This window comes from Danio rerio, chromosome 23, assembly GCF_052040795.2.
Source record: "Danio rerio strain M-AB ecotype USA chromosome 23, GRCz13ab, whole genome shotgun sequence".
Taxonomy (NCBI): Eukaryota; Metazoa; Chordata; class Actinopteri; order Cypriniformes; family Danionidae; genus Danio; species Danio rerio.
Window position 1 is genome coordinate 29,468,654 of NC_141043.1, and position 24,153 is coordinate 29,492,806.

The window sequence follows — 24,153 nt, forward strand, 5'->3', positions numbered from 1 at the left end:
TAAGTATAATTGATGGCAGAGTATCTATTTTTGAGTGAACCGTCCCCTTTTAGTTTGGCTTTCTGCAGTTTATAACTAGAATTTTAAACGAATCTAATGCCCGACGAAGCATATCAGGTCTCGGCATATGAACCAATCTTGCCCTAAAAATTAACAACTTTCACAAATTGTGCAGTGTGACTATAAACAGTGCTGCTGAACAGAAAAAAAGCTGTTTTATTTTCATCTCTGAGGCAGGTTGAAACATGCAAACACCATGCTTTCAATTACACAAGCCCGACTAATAAAAAAAGGCTGATTTGAAGCGAGGCTGAAATGCAGATTGCAGAGAAATTGCATTCTGCTTCTGTCAAATCTGTGCGACAGGCAAATGAGATGATTACCTCCGTTTAAAAAAAATGCAATTCTCAGTATACAATTGTGAGAAACTTCGGAAAAGAGACTGAGGGTGTTTACATTCTAAAAAAACTGCCTGAAATGTTGTTTGGTGACTAAGCAATGAGCCCGAGGCCCTCGGAGAGATGAACAGACTTGAGCAGAATGCTAAAGCAGATGTGTGTTTGGCTTTTATAGGTGCATGTCAGCAGCAAACGCGCAAGTGAAGTTATATGACCACAGCAGCTGCTTGTGACAGACCACTCATAAGCTGTGAACATTTGAAAGGAAACCACATTAAAGCTTACTTCCCGGTTCTGCAAAGCTGATATAACCCCTTGTCTACTCCATAAACCACTGCAATCAACCAGCAGAGTATGAAACAAGTTTACCTCACACCGCACGCTTGAAGAAAATGGAGTGCACAAAAGATGCTGAAAGCGAGGAAGGATTTTCAGCATGGTCTAATAAAATGAGACATTTGATCATTTGTCATGACTCAGAAAGATGTCAGGAGATTAAGTAAGCAAAGACAATGAGATCGACACTAGAAAATGTCAGTCCAGCAACGCGGTAGGAGTATCAAAACAATAGCTGCTTCAAAACGGCATCATGACAGCAGGACTAATGTAAGTCAGCCTGTGAGTCAGTTATGATATACTCCCTCAACCCTTCCTCCGCTCACACATTAGCACAAAGTGTGGAAATTGCACCACTGCGGTCAATCAAGGCCGCACTCAGACAATGCCTTTGAGCACAATTTCACAGATGTAGGATTGAGGAAAAAAAAGGAAGAAAAAAAATCATCTGGACCGGATGTATGGAAGCATTGCTTTTTTATTCTAAGGCAAAAATCATGGAATTCATTGCAGATCTGATGACCCTTAGCCTACAGTTGTTTTGAATACAGAAATGTCTTTGTTTATGCTTTTATCTAATGATAACATTTGCAAGACACAATTGGAACCAAAAGTCAGGGGCCTCTAATAGATTTAACTTTTTTTTTTCAACATATTTTCCACACAAATTGCAAACTACATCATTTTAAGTACAAAATTTCTACTCCAGTTACCTGACAGTTTATCTGTACTACAAAACATAATGATGATGGTTCCATTTTACCGCCACAATAACAGAGCTGGACATGGGTCAAAGATAGAATGTGCTATTTTGGCGTCTGCGTTAAAATGGCACGTGCAAGTGTGGTTTTATATACAAAGAGAAGATCAAATTCAAGCCAAGCGTCTACTTTAATGATTCAAATTAGGGCTGCACAATATATCATTTCAGCATTGATGTGAGCATTTGCAGTAGACACATGATTGCAGAATCTGCAATGTGGAGTCAGGATTATAGTTGACCAGGAGCCACAGTTGAAAAAAAAAAACATGTAATTTATTGTTACACTTTGAATTTAACACAAATTTACCAAAAATGCATGTATTTGCATTTATTTTTAGGATATGTGACAGTGCAAGCATTCCAAGGCAGTTTGGGCACAAGAACTCAAAGTTTGTAAATTAAAGAAAGGTTAATAGACTATGCACTGTTTTTTTACAGTTGCTAACTTTAGTTTATGTACCTGAATACTTACAGATTCCCAGAAAATTATAAGTTTACAGTTTATTATTTTATATGTATCTTTGCTACTGTATTTATCAATGCTTGTGATAGGTTTATTATATTTTATGCAGAAGTACTAGCCTACAAAACAGATATTCTTTCCAAAAAGAACCATTGAAATCATCTGCTGAAATTATACTCGATATCAAAATATGTATTGCAGAAAATTAAAATATCGCAATGTCATTTTTATTTCAAAATCATGCAGCCCTAATTCAAATCATTTTTGTGACAATAAAAAAAGACTTCTCTTTTATACCATAGTGTCATCTATTGCACTAAATGACAATTTAGCACATTATTTAAATTTCAGATGAATGAGAAATGTCGAACACTGAAAATTATGCATTAAAGTAAAAAAAAAAATCATTTTGTACAAAGTATTTATGATTACAGCTGTCATTTTTTGTCAGTTTTGGAGCAAAGTGCATCAGAAGCGGAGCATAAATAGCAGAATTGAATGCTTCTTATTTTGCTGTCATTTACAATATTATTAAAATTAATTTAATGATACAAACTTAGGTTTTTGACCAAACACCAAGTAAAACAAACATAGCAGCAACATTTAAAGATTAAGAATTATGATTAACTATTTTGAGGCTGGGGCGAAGTAGTGCTGTTGCTTCACAGCAAGAAGGTCGTTGGGTTGTTGCTCCCTGCGTTCCCGTGGGTTTCCTCCAGGTGCTTCGGTTTCCCCCACAGTCCAAAGACATCTGGTACAGGTGAATTGGGTAGGCTAAATTGTCCATAGTGTACGAGTGTATGTGAATGAGTGTTTGTGGATGTTTCCCAGAGTTGGGTTGCAGCTGGAAAGGCATCCGCTGCATAAAAACGTGTTGGATAAGTTGGCCGTTCATTCCGCTGTGGCGACCCAAGATTAATACTAAGCCAGAAGGGACTAAGCCAAAAAGAAAATTAATGAATAAATGAATTTTGAGGCTGTATCGTCAGTTATTAAACAATTCTTATTCTAAATATGCCTAACAATATTTTTGTATATAAAATTATTGTTACTATTCATAATGTACTAAATTACACTTCTTCAATAAATCAAAATATCTGTGGAAAACTTTCAAAGACCTCTTATTTGGCCTAAATTTGCTTTTGTTAATGATTATTATGCTCTTTTCTTCATAAACATATTAACTGGATTTTAACTGTGAAGGAATTATATGAGCTTGGCCCTTATAGACCTAACTGAACACTGCTGGTGTACACAAACGTGAAGAATATTAAATATTTATCATTCACAGTATGTCACAACATTTTCTAACAGCTTGTGCCAGTGTAAGCACAGTGAGGTGTTAAAAAAAACTTTTGTCACTAGACTGTACTGAAAAATTATCAATACCAAGATGTGGAGTTTCTTTGGCCTTATTTTTGCATTTGTCAGGGCTAATGGCATTTTGGAGGCTTTTAAAAAAACATGTTTTGAAAATATACTGTTGTATCTCCTCATAAGCTACAAAAATGTGATTTTTGGGAAAACAATGGCATCATGAAAATGCATAATAAATGCTTAGTCTAAAGGCATGCACAACAGGGTCGTATGAGCCCATGCGCACAATGATTCTTAATAAACTGGCACTGCCAAACAGCCTGGCATGCATAATAATAGTTTTTAGTTTTTAGTTTTTTTATTCAATTTCAATGAGATTTGGAGTTGACAATGTTGTTGTATACATCAAACATAAAAAAAAACTAAATTTCAAGGAAAAACATTTTAGCACATCATTATAATGTAAATATAATAAATATACTCAAAATGTGCATAGTCAATAGATCAACTAGAAGCTTCCACTCCCATCTATGCTATAATTAAATTGCAAAAAGATGTTTTTTAAGACTTTATAAATTTCTGAAAGCGTATTTTTTATGTGGTCTCTGACTTTTATACCCTATTGCATGTGAGCTGGTTGGCAAAAGAAGTTGCGGGGAATAGGAAAACCAGAGGAGGACATGACAGGTTCCAGTGAATATGTGGGAGGCCAAGAACCGATAAGACCGGAAAATATGAGCCAGAAGACCACTGGGCAGGAAAGCATACAGCTGATAGGGAGAAACTTCACCAAAGAAAACTCACCAACACATGGCATGCAGCTACACTAGTTAACTTTAGAAGCTTCAACATTTACTTTGTCTCCTGGACAAAGGAAAAAAAAAATTCACATTCTCCTTCCTTCCACTGCTTCCTTCCATTGTTTCCTCACTGTCTTGAGTAACACTTGACCGTGGCTTTAACTGTGCTCCACCATTCCAGTCAATTTTAAACCTTTGCAAACAATTAATTGTAGTAAAATTGGTATAAATGCCAGCGGCACCTCTGCTGAGCTCTTTAGGAGCTGTGAGTCCCGTCACAGGCTGGAGGCCCTTGAGCTTCATATGAGCTCTGTGGAGTAAGTCAGTCAGTGTTCCTTGCAGCTCGAATTTAAGGCTAAATGGTCTCCTGGTACCATCTGATCCCTTCGAGATGGCTTCTTCTGTGGTCTCATCAATGATTGAGACGGTATGAATTAAACATAAACTGAGGGACAGAGAAACTTAACCGCGCACACACACACACACATATGCACAAAAGCTTTCGGTCTCTAAGGCAGAAAAATGTAAGATCTTTCTTTATAAGTAAAATAAAATTAGCAGGGTTGGTGATTTTCAAAATTAAGATAAAGTGAAAAGAATTGAGGAATCCAGGAAACAAAGCTGTATAATGCAACATGCATGTATGTTCAATGAATAAATCCAACTTAATGCTGTACACCTAATTAATTCATTACATGTACAGGTATATGTGAAAAGACTGTCGGCTCTGTGTGTGCAGGCCTCTGTTGAATGAATGAATGAATGAATAAATGAATGAATGAATGGTAGTTTCACCTGTATTACACTATGGATGGCTAAACCTTTGTTTTATAGATATACTAATTCCAATACCGCTTATCAATATAAGTTCTTATACTGTTACTGGTGCTATTTTTTCTATAATTAGATGCCTTCTGTCTTTACTGCACTATGAATGGAATTTAAAATAAACTTATTGTGCAAAATCATCTAAAACTGTGGTTTAAACACAGTTTTGTGGCAACAGTGTGTTAATATAACCAGCCTATAATGATAAAAAATGATTAATTGTAGAGGTGGGCGATAAAATCGGTATCAGTATTTATTGAACGAATATTATATTAAATATTGATAATAAAAAAAAGTTTGGTCTGAAGTAGGGTTGGGCCGATAGACGATGCCATCATCCATCGCCGATGGCGGATAGACAACACGATGCTGTGCCAGCATCACCAATCCTCCGCCCCCGCCGCAAACCCGTTCGCGAAAAATCCACACTTATGCCTTGTTTACACTAATACGCCTTTGTGTTAAAATGGCATTTTAGAACGAAAATGATCCACATCCACACTGTGTTTTACCTAGCATTTCTGAACAGCCCCAGTCCGTTCAGCACGCACGTCACGTGACCACACACACACACACACACAACTACACACACTGTCATGCGCTCGTCTGAGCTCCAGTGAGCAGTGCATATCGAACAGTTTATCAAGGATGTACCGCTGGATCGTGTGTCACTATAGTTGTTAAACATGATATTCAGACATCCCAAGTCTCTCGGAAGTTCCGGGAGTCTCGGAAAATACATAGAGACTCCCGGATGCCCGCAAACGAGTGATAATCTTCCAGAAATCCTCTCCCTCCCGGTCCTCAATAAGTCGTGCACCCTTCACACCCCTCACCACCGGATCCCTACTAGCTTTTCAGACACGTTGCGCGCACTGTCAAACACCCCCTCCAATCCGATATTTTTGTTTTTGACTGTTAAAACTATTTGCCTAGTAATGTTGATAAATTAAAATAAAGAGGTAGATTAAAAAAATCCTAATATTCCTAAATTTATTGTTAAAAAATATACATTATTGATATAGAATGATATGAAACAAGATATTGTGATTTTTTTTTTTTAATCGCCCAGCCATAATTAATTCTATGTTTTAGAATCACACTTTATAAAAACATTCTGCAAAAACATTGATTGACAAAACATTGATTGGTAAAATACCGTCCTTTAGTGACGATCTCTCTCTCATTAGCATAGACAGCACTGAATGAGAAGCAGCCATCCACCAATAGAGTTTTTGCACAGTACCGACCAATCTCAGTTGAATTTAAAGTGACAGTCACCAAAAAGGCACAATTTAGATCAAAACAAGTTTCAAAGATTTATAAAAATGTTGTGGGGTATTTTTAAATTTTACCTACACACTCTAGAAACATCAGAGATTATTTTACATATAGTAAAAAAGGGCTGTAATAGGTCCCCATTAAGGTTTATGTGATATTCTAGTGGATCCCTTTCCTCTTCACTGGAGCTCAATCTCTCTCTTGCTGCAGTGTTTTCCACAATATATTATTTAATTTGCAGACATTAGGCAGCCACTATGAAAATGCAGGAGACTCCAGGAGCTTCTGACTTCTGCAGTTTAAACTGTTGCCACTTAGCTTTGTTACATGAGCACGCACTTTAAACTGTTGTCAACCTAGCCGCCATAACTGACAGTCTGCGCATAAACACACCCAGACATGGGCAAGGATATCACACATTCATTGAATAAACTACGGCCACATGATGACACCATTCAGGGACATCAAATGCTAAGCAACAACTTCTAGTTCACTTTTAACACCAAAGTATTTTGGAAACAAACGAGCACAAGTACCATTAACAGTACTGTGTGTCCTGAAGCTTAATGGTAGTCCGGTATTGATTCATTCATTTATTTTCCTTCTGCTTACTCCCTTTATTTATCAGAAGTCGCACAGAAAAATGAACTGCCAACTTATCCAGCATATGTTTTACACAGCGTATGCCCTTCCAGCGGCAACCCAGTAGTGAGAAACACCCATACACTCTCACATTCACTACGACAAATTTAGTTTATTCAATCCACCTATAGAGAATGTCTTGTGTGGCGGAAACCAGAGCACCTAGAGGAAACCCACATACAGTAAAAACAGAGAACATGCAAACTCCACACAGAAATGCCAACTGACCCAGCAACCTTCTTGCTGAGCCTGTAACAGAGCTAAACACTGAGCCACCGTGTCGCCGGTGTTGACTCAAATACATACAAAAAAATACTGTTTGTTGGTACCTATCCTTATTACACACATACAAATGAATTAAGCTTGTTGTGTGTCACTTTCAGCATCCACCATATCATGTTTTGTGGACATAAACATGAACTGATATACTGAAGAATCCCATAAGAATTCTAAAAGCTTGGATTCTTGTAAATGTCCAGTCCTCTTGCTGAGTCACCAGCCAGACAACACACCACGGATTTAAAAGACTAATTGAATCAATTAGATCTGGATTTGGTCCAAAGCTGCAGGCTTTGGCAGCTTTAACAAACTCACACTATGTTAAAATAATCAGTAAGAGACATCTAATGCTAACCCATTCACTAATGCCAATTTGCGTTGATTAGGAAGTGTGCAGAGAACTACATTTTCTTATTAAGTTATCCACTCTACCTCATTTGCGAGCCCAAAATAAACAGACGCAGAGAGTGCCTGTAGCAACATAAAGCCCTGTAATTATAATCATCTCTAAAAGAGCATTATAATGGCATAAAAGAGTCAAATGGTGATCCTTCAGGCAGGCTAACATGCTAAATGAGGTGGACAGTGGGCAAAAGGGGGGAGGCCGGGAAGTCAGACGACATCTGTGCTGCAGGCAAAGAGGATTACATCAAGTTCAAAGCTCTAAATGTTTAAAGAGTTTACACAATTTCCAGCTGAATGGATACCTATAGCTTCTGCATCAGCTTTTGGTGATGCTGTGAAGTCACAAAACAAGCCTTTACACACCAATAGACAATGAGGTGGGACAGTAAAAGTATTTCTGACAGAAAAAAAAAAGTTAAAAATGCAAGTTCAACCTCTTCTCAATTTATTCCTTCTGATTTGTCCAAGTTGAAGATTCAATTTTCAGTTCACATCTTGCAATTATTTCTATAAAAAAATGGAGCAGTTGTAAATGTGGGTACATTTACCATTTTCTAGATTTAGCTTTTTATTTTTGTGGCTGCAAATACTAATCAGAATTCTGACAGTTTTTTTTCTCTCAATTGTGAGTTTATTTCTGAATTTAAATCTTGATTTCTTTCTTGGCATTCAAAGTTAACATCACAATATTCCTTTTTTGTTTCAGCTACAGAATAAAAACTAAATCTCTCAATTCTGACTTATTTTTCTTGCAGTTGCAAGTTATAAACTCATAATTACATAAAGTTATGGTCATAACTTGGACTTTTCTCAGAATTCTGATATTGCACATTGCAATTTTTCTCGCTATTTTTTAAAGAACATAAAACATGTCATCATGTTATTTTCTCTTAAAATTCTCAAATTAAAAAATATTTTTCCCCTCACAATACTGAAAACAAATAGCTGAATTGTAGGGTATAAACCTCAAAATATGAAAAATAAAAGTCAGAACTATGATTGAAACTCTCTGTTGGTTTTTAATAAATACTAGCTTCTAGGGCAATACTGTATATTGTTTCAGCATCGATATCACAATGTGAGCATTCGCAATAGTCACATCGCAGCATCTGCAATGTGAAGTTTGATTAGTATTGTTGATCAACAATGAAAAATCTAGTGTTTACATTTTACATTACATTTAATTATTCAATAATAGGGGCAGGACAAAATAGGGATATGCATGAGGTGGCACTTCTTGTAATGGCGACTCATATATACAGATATCATAACATATATCAGTGTTGCAATTTACATGAAATATACGTGCTGGTAATAAAAGAAATGCATCTATTGACTTTTTGATGCTTTTTCCCTCTTCATTTACAATTATCATGATATATTGTGGATGGTTTTCTTATGATATATCATTATCGGGAGTGAAACATCATGATAATATTGTATCGTAATACTGTACCTGAATATCTGACTACTTATTTCACTTTTATCTTTGCTCTCTAATATATTCTTTTAAATACTCTATATAAAAGTATACTACTCTACAAGATTATTATTAAGTCATTGATTTTATTCCAAATAAAGCAATTCAATTCATCTGCCAAAACTGTATTCATATCGCAATATAAAATCACAGCAAAATAAAATATCGCAATATCAGATTTTTCCAATATCGTGCAGCCCTACTAGCTTCCATGGTAGTAGTTTTCTTCGTTCACTCTGAACTCTTTGTATGATCTGAAGATTGTTTTCCCAAAAACTCCTGTAGTTAAGTTTTAAGTTAAGATCTGACAAGTGCATATTTGAGATGGGACTGTAAATAAAATATGATAGACAAATCAGATAAGACAGAATTCAGAGTTAGGATGTTTCTGTAATCTGATCCACAAATGGATTGTGTTACACCACAACTCCAAGTTACACTAGATTCCTGTTACCTGTTTAGTAACCATGGCAATTCTGTTTGTATTTAAAGTCCTCTGATCCTCACCTGTCCTGAAAGCTCAGGTCTCAGCTGCCTTCTACAGATCTTTATCATTTCTCTGCTTTAGACACAAGATTAACAATCACATACAAGCAAAAACTTGTAACCTGGCTTCGGCAGCTTAAATAAACTGTAGGAGTCTCGATGAAAAGTAAAAACATCTACCAGGAAAATGATTAATAAAATCACTGTGATTTCCAACAAACAAAAAATGCATATAGTGGTACCAAAACTTCCTCATGATGGATAGTCTCAATTTCCTCCTTTTGTGGTAACTGTGATGAATGGCTTCGGTTAAAATCCACTTTTTCCTTGAGAGTCCCATTTAATCAAAATGCCAACTATGTAATTATAAGCAAATGCTGGTAATAGAATATGAGGTTTATACAGGCTGCCTCAAAACCCAGAGATATATGCTTAACTAACATTATTTACCTGAAATGTTGTCCTGCTCCATTTTACACAATGTACATTTGTAAACTACAAATTAGCATATTCATGAAGATGATAACACTGCTTGGATAATCATTAAACCGCTTATCTATGCGTGGGAATTTTTGCCATTCAGATCCTCACTATTCTAGACAAGTGACAATAGTTTATATAGCACTTCGTAACAGTGCATGATTCAAAACAGACTCACTTTAATAAGCAGGAATAGGTTAATGATGTAAAAAAAAGTATCTGAAACAAACCCAGTATATAAAGCAGCTATAAATAGAAAAAAATAGTGCCAGTTTGCAGTATACAATAAAACTGCACATATGTTTTCTAATATAGTATAGCAGAATGTATAGGCCTGTATATAAAGGTATAGTACTTTTGTGATACATTTTGTTTAGGCTACTCTAAATAATTAAAAATGTTCTTTTCAAAGAATTTTAAGAACATTCTGTTGAATATATAGGCTCTATGGATGTTAAATGATATAAATCTTTTATAGGATCTTTATTTTGTTTAATGCAATTTAAGCTTTCACAAGGCAGGCACTGGGTCATTTCGTGATTGGTTGTCTGTTGCTAAACAACACATTGTAACATTGAGCACAAGCTGTGCTAAAAGCGATGCTAACCCACTTTCAAACATACAAAAATGAAACGTAAAGTGGTAGATTATTTGCTTATAAATGCTAGTTTTAAAATGCATAAACTAGCATTTATTTGAGTTTTAAAAAGAAACTTGTGTTTAATTGTAGCGTCACTAACAGATAACTCAGGCTTTAATTAGCAAACAGACAAACTAACCTGGCTTGACAGTCTTCAGACGGAGGGGTTCGCGAAAGTGGCGGATGACGGCGAGGGTGTCTCGGTTTGTCAGTCCGCTGACAGGCGTGCCGTTCACCTCCAGAAGCACATCTCCTGGACCAGGCAGCCTGCCGACATGGCACACTAGCGCGTCCGACAACACCTGTCCCAGGTGCGGGAACTCTCCGTGCTCGGCTCCTCCGCGTATCTCCAACACGGCGCAGAGCTCCTCTGCATTGCCCCACGAAACAGCACATTCCTGCACTTTGCTGGACCAGTGTTTCTTCTTCTTCAGCGTCTTGGACATGATTAATCCCTTTCGTACACGAGTTTCTCAAAACAAACTGGTTATTTCCTTATGCAAGCGCGTTTAGAATGCTAAAAAGCACAGCGGCTTCATTCCCATGTCTTGATGTAAAGGTAAAAAAAAGGTCCTAAAACTTCACAATTGACATCGCTCGGTTGTACTCCCAGTATGGTTCAGTCAAAACGCACGAAATTCATCAGAACTGAGGCACAAGCTCACGCGAAGGTAAAATAGATCATTGCCTTAAAATCTACGCTAGTCTTCAGAGCTCACCAAGAAGTGTGTCGCCAAATGTCCTCGCACGATCCAAACAAACGCTTTCTAGGAGCAAAAGACACGGAAATGGCAATAAACTACCACCGAGGCAGGACAGCCTACTTCATCCAGGCGCATAAAAATAATCTAGCCTCCTCAAATCGCTCGGTAATACCGGCTGATGAATGAAACGCCGTAGAAAAACACTCAGATCCGCGTGTAATCCCTCGCGATCTAGGGCGACTGTTGTTAACTTGGTTTCGCGCACCTGTTCCAATGACATCAGCTACCGGCGCGTTCACGGGAAACGACGAGGAGCAACAATGTATACCTGGATCGGGAATGCACGAATTGCTAGGTCCAGCGTCAGACGACCTTTGATTCTAGTAGAAACGCCCTCTCGTGTGGGCTGTTGTTGTGTGGAGCTGTCAGTGCCCGTCGGTCATTAATTGTAGGTGCAGCTTTGCAACTTTGTAGTCTTTTTTTTCAGCTTATTACTTGCGCCAAACCAGAGCAGCGTCTGTCAGTGGCGCACACCGACACCAATGCAGAGTGGACGAAAGCACGGCGGCCAATCAGAGCGAGGGGGCGGGCTTTACCGCACTATTTCACAATGCCAAACATAAAAGCGCCTCTGCTATGCTTAGAGCTGAAAGGACATGGCAACTCTGTTGAGGAAAATTAAGTACTTTAAATTAAATCGCATACCACAGTGTTTCTCAACCACGTTCCTGGGGGATCACTAGCTCTGCACATTTTCCATACCTCCTTACCAAACACACCTGATTTAGATCATTAGCTCATCAGCAGAGACCAAAAGACCTGTCATGGTTGTGACAGACAAGGAGACATCCAAAAAATGCAGGTCTGATGGTCTCTTAGGAATATGGTTGAGAAACACTGCCATGACACATACCTATAATTCAAATACTATCATAAATCATAAAAGGTAAATGTAAGTATTTTTAATAACTGTTACATACCCTTAATTCTGTCTAGGGGAACACAGGTACACAACATAATAGTAGTCATAATAGTTAGTGAAGTTTGTTTGTTTGTGCGTGTGTGCGTGTCAGTAATAATGTCCCATGAGCAACCTCCCAAAAGACTAAACAAACGAAAAATGACCAAAACCCAAACACTTCACAATGCAATTTGAATAAAGCAAGCTTCAAGAGGGAGTTCAAGCCAAATCAACAAATAAAAAGTTCTCTAACTGATAGGAAGGGAGGAACTAAATCATCTATTAAAGAAAATCAAAATACCCTCACACCCTTCTAACATTAACAGGAGGAAAAATAATGACAAAAAGAAAAAGGGTAAAGTTTCAATAAAAAACAAAGTAAAGAGTCAATAACAAAGTACTATTGAAAAATGAAAAAATAATAATAATAAAAATTAAATCATTCATTAATTCATTCATTCATTAATTCATGATTCTTTTCGGCTTAATCCCTTTATTAATTTGGGGTCACCATAGCGGAATGAACCCACATTGTATCCATGCATATGTTTTTAAGCAGCAGATGCCCTTCCAGCTGCAACCCATCACTGAGAAACACACTCATTCACACTCATACACTATGGACAAATTTAGCTTACCCAATTCAACTGTACCACATGTTTTGGACTTGTGGGGTAAACCAGAGCACCCGGAGGAAACCCACACGAACTCGGGGAGAACATGCAAACTCCACAAAGAAAAGCCAACAGACCCAGCTGGGACTCGAACCAGCGGCCTTCTTGTTGTGAGGCGATTGTGCTACCCTATGCGCCACCATGCTGCCCAAAGATAAATAAACTTTACTTATAATGCATCTAAAATATGTAATCTAAAATATTATTTTATATTATATATATTATTTATACATAAAAGTTTGAAATTTATTTATAATTGTTTCATTATAAGCATATCTATATGGAGTACAATAGTTTGGGGGTTCTGTATTGTTTAGCCCTGGTTGAACCCCCAGAATGTGAAATTAAATTAATAACTGCAGAATATATTGGACTATTATTATGAAGTAATTTGTGTCTGTTGCATACAAAACAAAAGGAAAATCCTTTACACATTTATACATTTCAATATGGGCACGTATAAATTTGCTCCTGTTACATGCATTTATATACATGAACAACATGATTTTAATACATGTATTATGTACTTTACAAAAACAACATGCCATTTTGTTTTGCAAAGTAATATAGAAGTGCATAACGTTCTTCACATCAAGTGTTAAAACAGAACTGTGAAAAACTTCTTGGTCTGATGTTGAATAATACTGCCATCTGCTGTAATAGTGCAGAGTTACACTTTCTACAAAGATTACGCCCCCTGAGAACAATGTTGTAGCATCCTGCACATGCTAAACATATAAAGGGCCTATAATATATTTATGATGATTCATTTCCAGTTCCAATTGCGAAAAAGTTGGAATTCAGTGTTAGGTTGCACCAAATCACAAGCAGTTCTATCTTTCCAGGGTTGAGTGAAGGTGATGGTCTTTTTTCCAGCAATAAATCTCTATCATACACTGAAAAACATTATGATCAATTAGTCATGACAGCATATGCTTGATTTTAGTTCATTGTAACTTGTATGTATGTATAAGTTATGCAAGTCATTTTACATAATATACATTCAATGGATTAATTTGATTCAGCTTAAAAATATAAGGCAACCAGAATTTTTTTTCACCGTGTATAAGCTGAGATGCTAGCTATGGTAAGATCATCAGTCTGGAGTGAGAAAGTTCAGTGTCATCAGCACCACGAGGATAGGAAAAGCCATGTCTGAATCACAGATCCTAGAGCTGACTTGAAGATTAAGTAAGGAGAAATTGAGAAAAGAGGTCTGAGCACAGAACCCTGACTGAGGTACAGAACAGTATTTGAAAAGTATATATCGGCCTGCTGTAATTAAGAGAAAACTTGATATGGGGGTCTTTCCTCTTGCACCATATTTCCCTGCTTCAAAGAGAGAAATGTAGGAAAATTATACTCTAATTATTTGCAAAATTGTTTGGACTTTTACTTTGCATAGATTATCATAACTGAGCAAATCAATGCAGAAAAACACAGCACTCCTGGCAACAGTTAAAACGCGTCTGTATGTGAGGTAATCATTAACTGAGTTGGTCAGTCACCCTCACGGTTATTGCTCCGAAAGCCAAAATCAAACCTTATGCTTACTGATTGTTCCCTTTACCGAAAGTGCTCTGGATCCTTTTTTTAAATTTCTCTTCTACCTTATTTTTCCAACAAGGTAAGGGTGCTAAACACTCACATCAAAATATATGTATTCATTGTAACTTTTGTTTTAACTCTAATAACATATGTTCTGTGTTTTTGTAGTTCAAATGATTGTTCTAATGTCTTTTTTCAAATCAGTTTTGGAAATGTTAGAGAGACACCCACATGGCTGTCCAAGCCCAATGCAACATCTCCTCTGGCTCTGACCCAGCCTGTTGTAAGACTGTGCTGTATATTACAACCTAAATATATTTATTAAAGTGATTAATCAGATATGAAATATTCATGTAGTTATGTGCTGTATCATCCCTTTTGTTGAATGTATGACTGTACAGATGATGAAGGATCAGGTCCCCTCGCTGTCATTATTATTCCAAGCTTGCTGGCTCTCAGCACCCTGATTGTTGTGTCGCAGATAATATGGAGCTTTGTTACCAAAAGATCTTCAGCTCAGAAAATCACAAGCTCATCTTCAAATGTAAATGGTATGTGAAAAAATATTGATCTACTTTGAATACACACACAGAAAGTTGTTGTATTTTGTGTTAATACTTGGGTTTTTAAATATGTTTTAATATGTTTAATTAATACATTTAATACATTCTTTCAGAAAGGGAACATGTCCAACTGGATGCAGGGATTGGAAGCTTACGGCCTGCAAATGTTCTGGGTCCATTAGAGCTACCTGTTCAGTGCACCCTGGAGGGAGTGGAGGTGCTTCAGATGGGACGTTATGGACCAATCTGCATGGGTCAGCTAAAACAAGACAACACATCCACTGCTGTTATGATTAAAACTCTTAAAGGTACAGGACACAAATCAGTCATGAACCTTCGTTTCCCATGGTTGGGCATACTACAACAGAATTTTTATTTGAATTAATAATAACAGTTGTACTATACTCGCACTGAAAGATTGTAATTGTCCAATGCTATCTTACACCACTGCATAACCTTTTGATTTAGTGGCTAATTCCTATACATTTTTACGATCTCATTTGTTAGTACTACTTTATTTAAAAAAAAAAATCCTTAAAAAAAAAAATCTTATTAATTCATATGATTTCGCCACTAAACTAAAAATAAATAAGTTAAATAGTCAGTAAGTAAGAACTGGCAGATGTAGACCAAGGTTGTCCAGTCTTGCACCTGAGGTCCCATATTCCCCTCCAACTTGCCTGGGAGTTTGTAGTTAGTCTGAAGAACTTGACTGGCTGGTTCAGGTTGGAGCTAAAATGTGCTGGACACCCCTGATGTAGACTGATAATCAAAAACTTTATGACCACCAACTGTTGGTCCTCTGTATGCATCCAAAACAGTGTAGACTCAAAAAGATGTGGATTCTACATAGAGGGCTGTCCAGTCTTGTTTCTATAGAGGCCACTGTCTGGGTTATGGTAGATCCTACTCTAATTAAACCCGGTTAAGCCAGCTAATCAAACACCATTGTCATGAAGGGGCATACCTAGTCTGCAACAACGCAAATTTACATCCACATGAATGGCCGGACACAGGATTTCCTGACAGGACCCTGCCCAGACCAGGGGTGACTTAGTTTGTTCCTGGAAAGTCACAATCCCTCAAAAGACTTTTTATCATTCTAAGTGCATCCCTATGACTCCACTTTCCCATGCAGGTATACTACCCGCCAAAAGTTTGTAAACAGTAAGATTTGTTCATGTTTTAAAAGAAGACAGATCTGCTCACCAATACTGTATTTATTTGATAAAAATACAATAAAAATTGTTCAATTATGAAATATTATTACAATTTTAAAACAACTTTTTTATTGAATGTAGTTTCAAATGTCACAAAATCTGGTATTTAAAGCAAAATTTTTATCCTGATTACTCTAGTCTTCAGTGTTGCATGATCCTTCATAATTCATTATAATGTCACCTATAATAATTCCTACAATTATCGGTGGAGAAAATATTTGGTCTTGCTTCATACAGTGGAATCATAGATACTGTAATACATTTTACTTTTGATTATTTGATAAAATCATACAGTACCTTATTTGCAATATTGTTTTCACTTATAAATGTATTTAGAATGTAAAAAAAACTATTTCAATTAAAAGCAATTATTAAATTTTTATTTTCATTAAATACAAAGCAAAATCCTCTGGGTAAAATTTACTCTGTTCAGAGAGTATTTGGTTCCTTTTTAAATAAGGGCAAATGGGTTAGTAAAAAGTAAAGCTGCTGTATGCGGAGTTTCTTAATGATTCTCTGCTGAGATTTTGAGAGATGCAATGTATTATATTGGCTGTGACTGAAGTCATATGTAGTTTTGTGTTTCTCTTGGGTCTCTGTTTATTAACAGCAGTTGTTCATCATCAGTGCTTAATCATCACTTAATTAACCCTTTCATTATCTCATTAACATGAGTAACATTAACTTAATTTAGAGAGGGACCAAATACTATCTAAACAAATTTGTTTTTGCTAATGCAGCCTCTGTGAGCAGAATTAGCTTCTTTAACATTTAAACAGCTTACTGTTTTCAAACATTTGACCGAAAGTGTAGAGTCACACATGTACATGGTCACCCATATGATGTGAAAGAAAATGGCATTGATTGGTCCAGGCTCCCCTTCCTCCAAGATCCACTTCCAAGGCTTGTATACACACGCATTTGACAATGGATGATATCATTGTTACAAGAGTGGCGTGGCCAAGAGCCATGAGAATAGAGCAGCAAGGACATCACATGTGCCCTATTCCAGTCATGAGTCTAAGGAGGAGCTCGGGAATAATAGAAGACCAGTGTGGTGCACAGATGATGCTCATCAATGCTCATGTCACCAACCTCTGTTTCCTACCATGCATAGTGCGCATATTAAGATAGAAAGAGATTTACAGAATACACTCCAGCATAAAAAAAAGTCATATGATTTTGTCTTAACAGATCATGTAATTAAAACATAGGTGCATACATGGAATTAATGGACTTGTTTAGTAGACCTTCCACATTGTAATGTACCAGATACAACAGTAACATCAGAAATGTTGTTTTGGTCTTTAACCAAAGTTTGTCATCAAAGTGGTTTGGTATCATTACCTCCCAGAACTATCTCAAGCGATTTTGTTCCCAAAAAAACAGTCTAGATCCTTTAAAATCCTTTGCACTTTAGCAAATTTCCTATTTCCTTTTTATTTTTTTTTGGCACAAGTTTCTCAGGAAGTGATAAATTTTCTCTTTGACTCATTGGATGAAAACGGGGCTTCATTATGCTTAATGCAATATTCCAGGTTTCATTCGCATCTTTAGATGGAAACATAGCAAGTGACTCAGTGTATCTTCTTGTTTCAGACAGATCAACTCAATCGGAGGCTGCAGAATTTATGGATTTGGTCCTCTTCCATGCAGCAGTGAGCAAACATGAGAATATAGTCAAGCTGCTTTTCTGCCAGACACGCCGGACGCCCATGTACCTGCTTTTGGAGGCAAGCGTTCCAGGAAACCTCTTGAATTTCCTCTGGAGTCTTCGAGAGGTAAAAAGACTTATAGAATATATTGACAAAGAAAATAGATTGGTTATGACAAATATCACTAATTTTTTCTTCTAAATTTAACACATTGAATAGGACAGGTGTGGTGAATCTTCAGTGTTTTCAGAAAAATCAGTCTTTCTAGTAGCTAAGCAGATAGCAGCGGGTCTGGTGAGTATTTAATAGAACATCTATCAACCAAATGACAATTTATTAATTGTTCACTTATGGTTTATCTTAGGACTATCTACACTCCCACCACAGAGTAATTCATGGGGATGTTGCAGCGAGGAACATGTTGATCGGTTCAGGGTTCTCTGTCAAGGTCTCTGGATTGGATTTTGCTTTTGAGAGCAGACAGAAGAAAAAAGTGGACAGGGAACAAGAAGCCAACGTGCCGGTAAAATGGCAGGCCCCGGAACGGATGATGAGGCTCCCTCTAACAGACAGGAGTGATGTGTAAGTCTGTCAGGATATAAAGAAGGGTATTTTACACTTGAAATAGCATGGCTCATTCTTCACCCCAGGTAAATGGAATCCTGAGTTATCCTTGTTCCTTTTCCATATTTTCAGTGTTATTTGTCTTTGATTGGATGGACACACAGCATGCGACCTGTTTGGAAAATTAAATTCAGTTCATCTTTGTTTCTATAGCACTTTTACAATCTAGATTGTGTCAAAGCAGCTTAACATAGATGAAGTTCTAATCAATTGAAACAGGTTTAGTTCAGTTCTCAGTTGATTTGATTTAATTATTTCGAACAGAAAAATCATACACAAAACAATTCTTTAAACAAAATATATTTCAACATGGTTGAAATGGAGCAGGATGAAGCACAGGCTTCTTATTTTCCGTACCCGATTACCCACACACATCATTTGTTTATTACTTTAACTTATTTCTTCTTTCACTTATTTCTACTTTTTACATTAGACTTATTTTATCATTTTGACATCTTTGACAAAATAGGTTTGAGTCCATTTGTACATTTACATATTATAACATAAAAAAAAAACATACAGTAGTATTGTATCAGCCATTGATTGAAATTTCATCATACTTTTCTCATTGTAAAATTATGGAAAAATGTCAAAAATAAAATATAAATTAAAATTATATATATATATGGACATTTTTCCATAATTTTACAATAATTTCTACTAATCATTAAATTCCTTTAATAATATATATTTATACAACTTTTTAAATGTATTAATATCCTGACATTGTTTGAGAATCTTTTCCAGACTGTTCCATAATTTCACACTTCATACATACACAATTTTTTAAGTTGTCCTTGTTTTCAACCTCTTAAAATTTTGTTCTTCTCTCAGATTATTTCTCTATGTCTTTCTTCAAAAACAGTTCAATTTAGTTCAGTTCAGTCTAATGGGAATGTTACTGCTGAAAGCCAAAACATTGAAGAGTAAATCCAACGATGTGCAAAATCCAAATCCTACAATGGCTCTATAGCATAGCCTATTCTTACATTTCTTAGACTACAACAGTAAGAACTAAATTGTCTGTTTTTCACTTGAACTTGTTTACAGCCATTATTTGAAAGGGAAGTCAAAACATTTTTTTCTTATATAATCTTCTTTCACTTTTATCTTATCAAAATCTATACATTTTAAATGCTTTATTTGCTTAAAATGAATTCACAACTAAAAATAATGAATAAACTATTTGGTTCTAATAAATCTTCATCTGATTTAATTGCTGGACTGATGGTGATTGGGGGTGGTGGAGGAAAGGGGATGTAATACTTAGGATAATGTTATGTTAGAAAATTACGTTATATATAATTTATAGAAACTTAGGTATTTATTAGGGGCCCCAAATTTCCTGTGGCCTTAAGCGTCCACTTACCTTGCTTATTGGTTAAATCTGTTCTTGAGTTCAAAAGTATTATTAATATGTTTGTTTTTTGTTTAGTTTTTTTTTCTTCATAATTGGAAATTAAACAATTATAACCCTAAAAAACCCTAATGCTTTCTCAAACTATAATTTTAATTATTATAATTTTTATATTTTTATTATAATTTTTTTATTTATATTATATTTTATAATTATATAAATATTTTTAATGAGTATAAATTATAATTTTCAATTATTTTGACTATAATCTGCTGATATGATTATTCATAAGTTGTGTCATACTCCCCCAGATGGTCCTTTGGAATCCTGCTTTATGAGATGATAACCCTGGGTAAAATAGTTCCTAAAACACATAAAAGTTTATTAAAAATAGCATGAATAAAACAATGAAGCTCTAATTTATTTACCTTCCATGTTCTATGAAAGGGTCTCCTCCTTATCCTGACCTGGACCCGTCTGAAGTGCTGCCCAGAACTTTAGCCCATTACCGGATGAAAAGACCAGAAAGCTGTGGAGCTCCATTGTAAGCATTTTTCGTCTTTTCCATAACAAATTGACAATGAAAACAAATAGTCATCCTGCTCCTCAATGACCTGCAAGAAAATCATGTTATTTGGCATGCCCTGCAGGTTTGACCTAATAAAGTACTGCTGCATGTGGAACTTCAAGGACCGGCCAGTTTATTCTGCCATCATTCGGCTTCTGGACTCATACAGCTACTTTGCTGACACAAAACCACTTCGCTCTGAAGTGCAAATAGATGTCAGTGAATATAAGAAGAAAGCAGGACTGCCATCATAACCTCTACACATGTCCTGCTCATTTCTATGGTGCCTGGCAGAACTAAGTTACCCTCATTTGAAACATATAGGAATTTGTTCATCTTCAGAACACAAATATAGATTTTTTTAAGGCAAGACAAGTTTATTTATATAGCACATCTCATACACAATGGTAATCCAAAGTGCTTTACATAAACAAGAATAAAAGAAACATAAAATACAAAGTATAAATATGATTAAAGGAAATTATTATTAATTTTTTTATTTTATTTTAATTTAAATAAAATTTATTTTAAAGGAATGAAAAAGAAAAGAAAGATATAATAGTGTGATCTGTCGGATGTAGCACAGTGTTCATTTAGTAAAGGCACAGCTAAACAGATCTGTTTTAAGTCTATTTAAATGCGCCTATTGTTGGAGCACATCATTTCTGGAAGCTGATTTAACCACAGCTAAGAAGCACACATTGGAAATAGGCTCATTTTACAACACCCCTAGAGATAAGCGATTTAGTTACTATTTTTAAACCCATTCAGGCGAAGCACTTTTAACTTAGCTTAGCATAAATCATTGAATCAGTTTAGACCATTAGCATATTGCTTAAAAATTTGAAAATGTACAGATGAAAATCAACAATTGCAATTTTAATAGTTTATTCCTTGATTATCATGCCCGAATGAGAGTACAATTGCTACCCATATCGGCCTAGAAAATAGCAACTGTTAATTTTCCACCTTTTTTTTTTTTTGACATTGGACTTTTTTATTATTATTTTAAACTTTTATACCATAAAGAACAAAAAATTCACTATACAAAATCAACTTTGAGGAAAATAATGTAAACAAATTATAATAAAAATATTAACAGAACAACATTTATAACAAATGTAAAATAGAAAATAATACTACAGACAAAATGACAGCCCTTCAATTTTTCCTTTACATGCTCTCCGAATACTGTAAAAAGCTACCCCATTTCTAATTGAAAGTATGGGTGGAGTCCTGAAGTCTTGTCAACATATGTTCATATGATGAAGTAGAAGTCGTCAGCTCAATCCATTCCTTAAAAGAGGGAGTATCTGAGTTCTTCCAATTTCGCAGCACCAGTCTCACAGCCATAATACATCCTGCAACGACTAGCCCAGCCTGTGCTTTAGATATTCCCTTCTGTAGAGCGGATGCATCACCAAGAAGACAAACTCATGGTGAATAATGTAAAGGTTATCCCAGCAATTTCTCAAGGTTTTGAATAACTCTTGTCCAGAATAGAGCCACCAAATGACAGTTGCACATTAAATCTGAAAAGGTGCCCACAGAATGACCAGACTTCCAAAAGTGATTATTTTTCATTAATCCTAGCAGTCTTACTGGGGTCCAGTAATATTGTTTAATTATCTTGTAATGTTCGAGTTATACCATGCATAGCATCTCTCACAGGACAGCTTCCCATTCACCATTTTTAAATTCCACCTCCAAATCTTGCTCCCAAACAATTGTTAAATGATCCTTTTTTCCGTACATGTCATTTGTAGCAATCCTATACAGAAAGGATGTAGTTTGCACTGACTTTGACATATTTAGAAACCCTAATAAAACACTTTCTTCTGCTCCTGCCTTGAATCCAACAGATCTTATACTACTGCAATTGTATTTATTTGCCAAAACCCTGTTTATCTAATAATTTGAACTTGGCTTTCAAATCCTGAAATGAATACAGTGCCTTCTGTCCATATACTGTAAATCATCAATTGTTTTTAGGCCTTTTTTTACACTAATCATTCTAATACACAGTTTTCTCTCCTATCTTAATAGCAGGGTTATTCCATAATAAAGAATAGCCTTGTTTATAATGGGACCAATTAAATATCTTATAAATATCTTATGTATTTTTTTCCAAACCTGCTGTAAGTGTTCCAATACCATTTTCCATCAATCTTAATATACAATGCAACAACAGAAGGGTTAAGTTTTAAATAATAAAATTATTATTTTTTTTTTAAACAAGATGCTACAGTCTAATCTGATTCAATGATTTATGCTAAACTAAGCTAAAAGTGCTAAAGCAAACCTGGAGATTGGCTGAATGGATTAAAAAATTGCTTAACTCTAGAGGAGTTGTAAAATGAGCCTATTTTCAATAAAAGTGGAGCATTCCTTGAAAGATTTCTGTCCCTCAGATAAAAGTCTGTTCGCTGAAAACTCTTGATTCTTCAAAACTTCAAGAAAGAGGTTCAGAAATATACATGTGAACAGAGCAGTTTATTACAAGTCCTCTGTGTCACATTAAATTTATATAATGAACAGATTTCATTTAGGTCTTATCTGAAGATGAACACATTTATTATGGGTTTAGATAAGAATGACATGAGGGTGAGTAAGCAATGACAGAATTAAAATTTTGGGGTGACTTAACCCTTGAAAGCTGCAATAAGCTATTTATTTGGCTTAGTGCACAAGATGGACTTCAGCAGATGAAAATAAACACAAATCAGAAATATAACTTTACAAATAAGCATGACAATCAGGCAAGACTTTGGGCCTGTGATGATGATTTTGCTGTGGTTTACAGAACTAAATATTCTTGTGTCATCTTTGTTCATTTATCATTTTCTTTTGCTTCAGCTGGTAAACCACTGCACCAACAAACACAGATAATTACTGGAGCAGCACTGTACACTTTCCCCCCCTTATTGCAGCTTCTAATATGCTACAGTATATATATTTTTATCACAATATTGACCTAAGCTGCAAAAAAGGGATACTTTAACTGGTATGATAACAAAAAGTCTATGTTTTGTGCTTTATTATATATAAACGTTCAGAGTAAACAAATGTTTCAATCTAACTAAGTTGCAAAATGATTATAAAATTACAGTATGTAACACTTTACAATAAAATCTTATTAGTAGTTAATAGTTAAGCCATTGACATCAATATTGAGAAGTGTTATCAGTGTATTTTAATTAACTAATGTTAATAAATACAGCCTTAATGTAACATGTTAATGAATGTTAAAGTTAACGTTGAAGGCCTATAAAGAATAAGAATGTTTTCAATCAATATGTTATGCAGTATGCTACTGTAGTACACTGTACAAATGGCTATGATTACAATATCATGCATGCTTTTTATTGTAATATATATTGTATATTGAATATTGATTCAGCACATGTCTGCTGTATTTTATCTAGCTGCAAGGGACAAGAAAAACTAATATTAGTCCAAATTAAAGAAATACATAAAAATTAAACAAAACTATATTGATAAAATAATTAACATGAATAAATGTGATGAAAAAAATGACTATGTTGATAGTATAAACGGGTGCTTTACACAAGAAATTTCATATTCTTTTACATTTTACAATGTGTGTGCCTCGCAGTGTAAACATATTTCAGTGTCAGTCGCAACTATATATTTGAAAACCCTGTTTTAGTCTGAACAAGC

The 24,153-nt window shown here is 35.5% G+C and overlaps 2 protein-coding genes across 5 annotated transcripts in view; one reads left to right on the forward strand and one right to left on the reverse strand.

The window, feature by feature from the left end:
* The window catches only part of magi3a (membrane associated guanylate kinase, WW and PDZ domain containing 3a), a 261,327-nt gene extending 249,495 nt beyond the window's left edge, over window positions 1-11,832 (reverse strand). For 2 of the 4 annotated variants that reach the window (NM_001365194.2, NM_001365193.2), the window contains 1 exon segment: window positions 10,738-11,832. In NM_001365194.2, coding sequence (NP_001352123.2) covers window positions 10,738-11,044 — 307 coding nt within the window. In that variant the 5' untranslated portion in view covers window positions 11,045-11,832. 4 annotated transcript variants of the gene reach the window in all.
* Window positions 11,833-13,824: 1,992 nt separating this feature from the next.
* Window positions 13,825-21,089, forward strand: si:ch73-206d17.1. Its single transcript, XM_087307248.1, has 10 exons — window positions 13,825-14,564; window positions 14,690-14,768; window positions 14,887-15,036; window positions 15,162-15,356; window positions 17,868-18,049; window positions 18,143-18,217; window positions 18,288-18,505; window positions 20,216-20,256; window positions 20,352-20,448; window positions 20,555-21,089. The coding sequence occupies exons 2-10, from the start codon at window positions 14,717-14,719 to the stop codon at window positions 20,724-20,726; spliced, it is 1,182 nt and encodes a 393-aa protein (XP_087163374.1). The 5' UTR covers window positions 13,825-14,564; window positions 14,690-14,716; the 3' UTR covers window positions 20,727-21,089.
* Window positions 21,090-24,153: the final 3,064 nt, after the last annotated feature.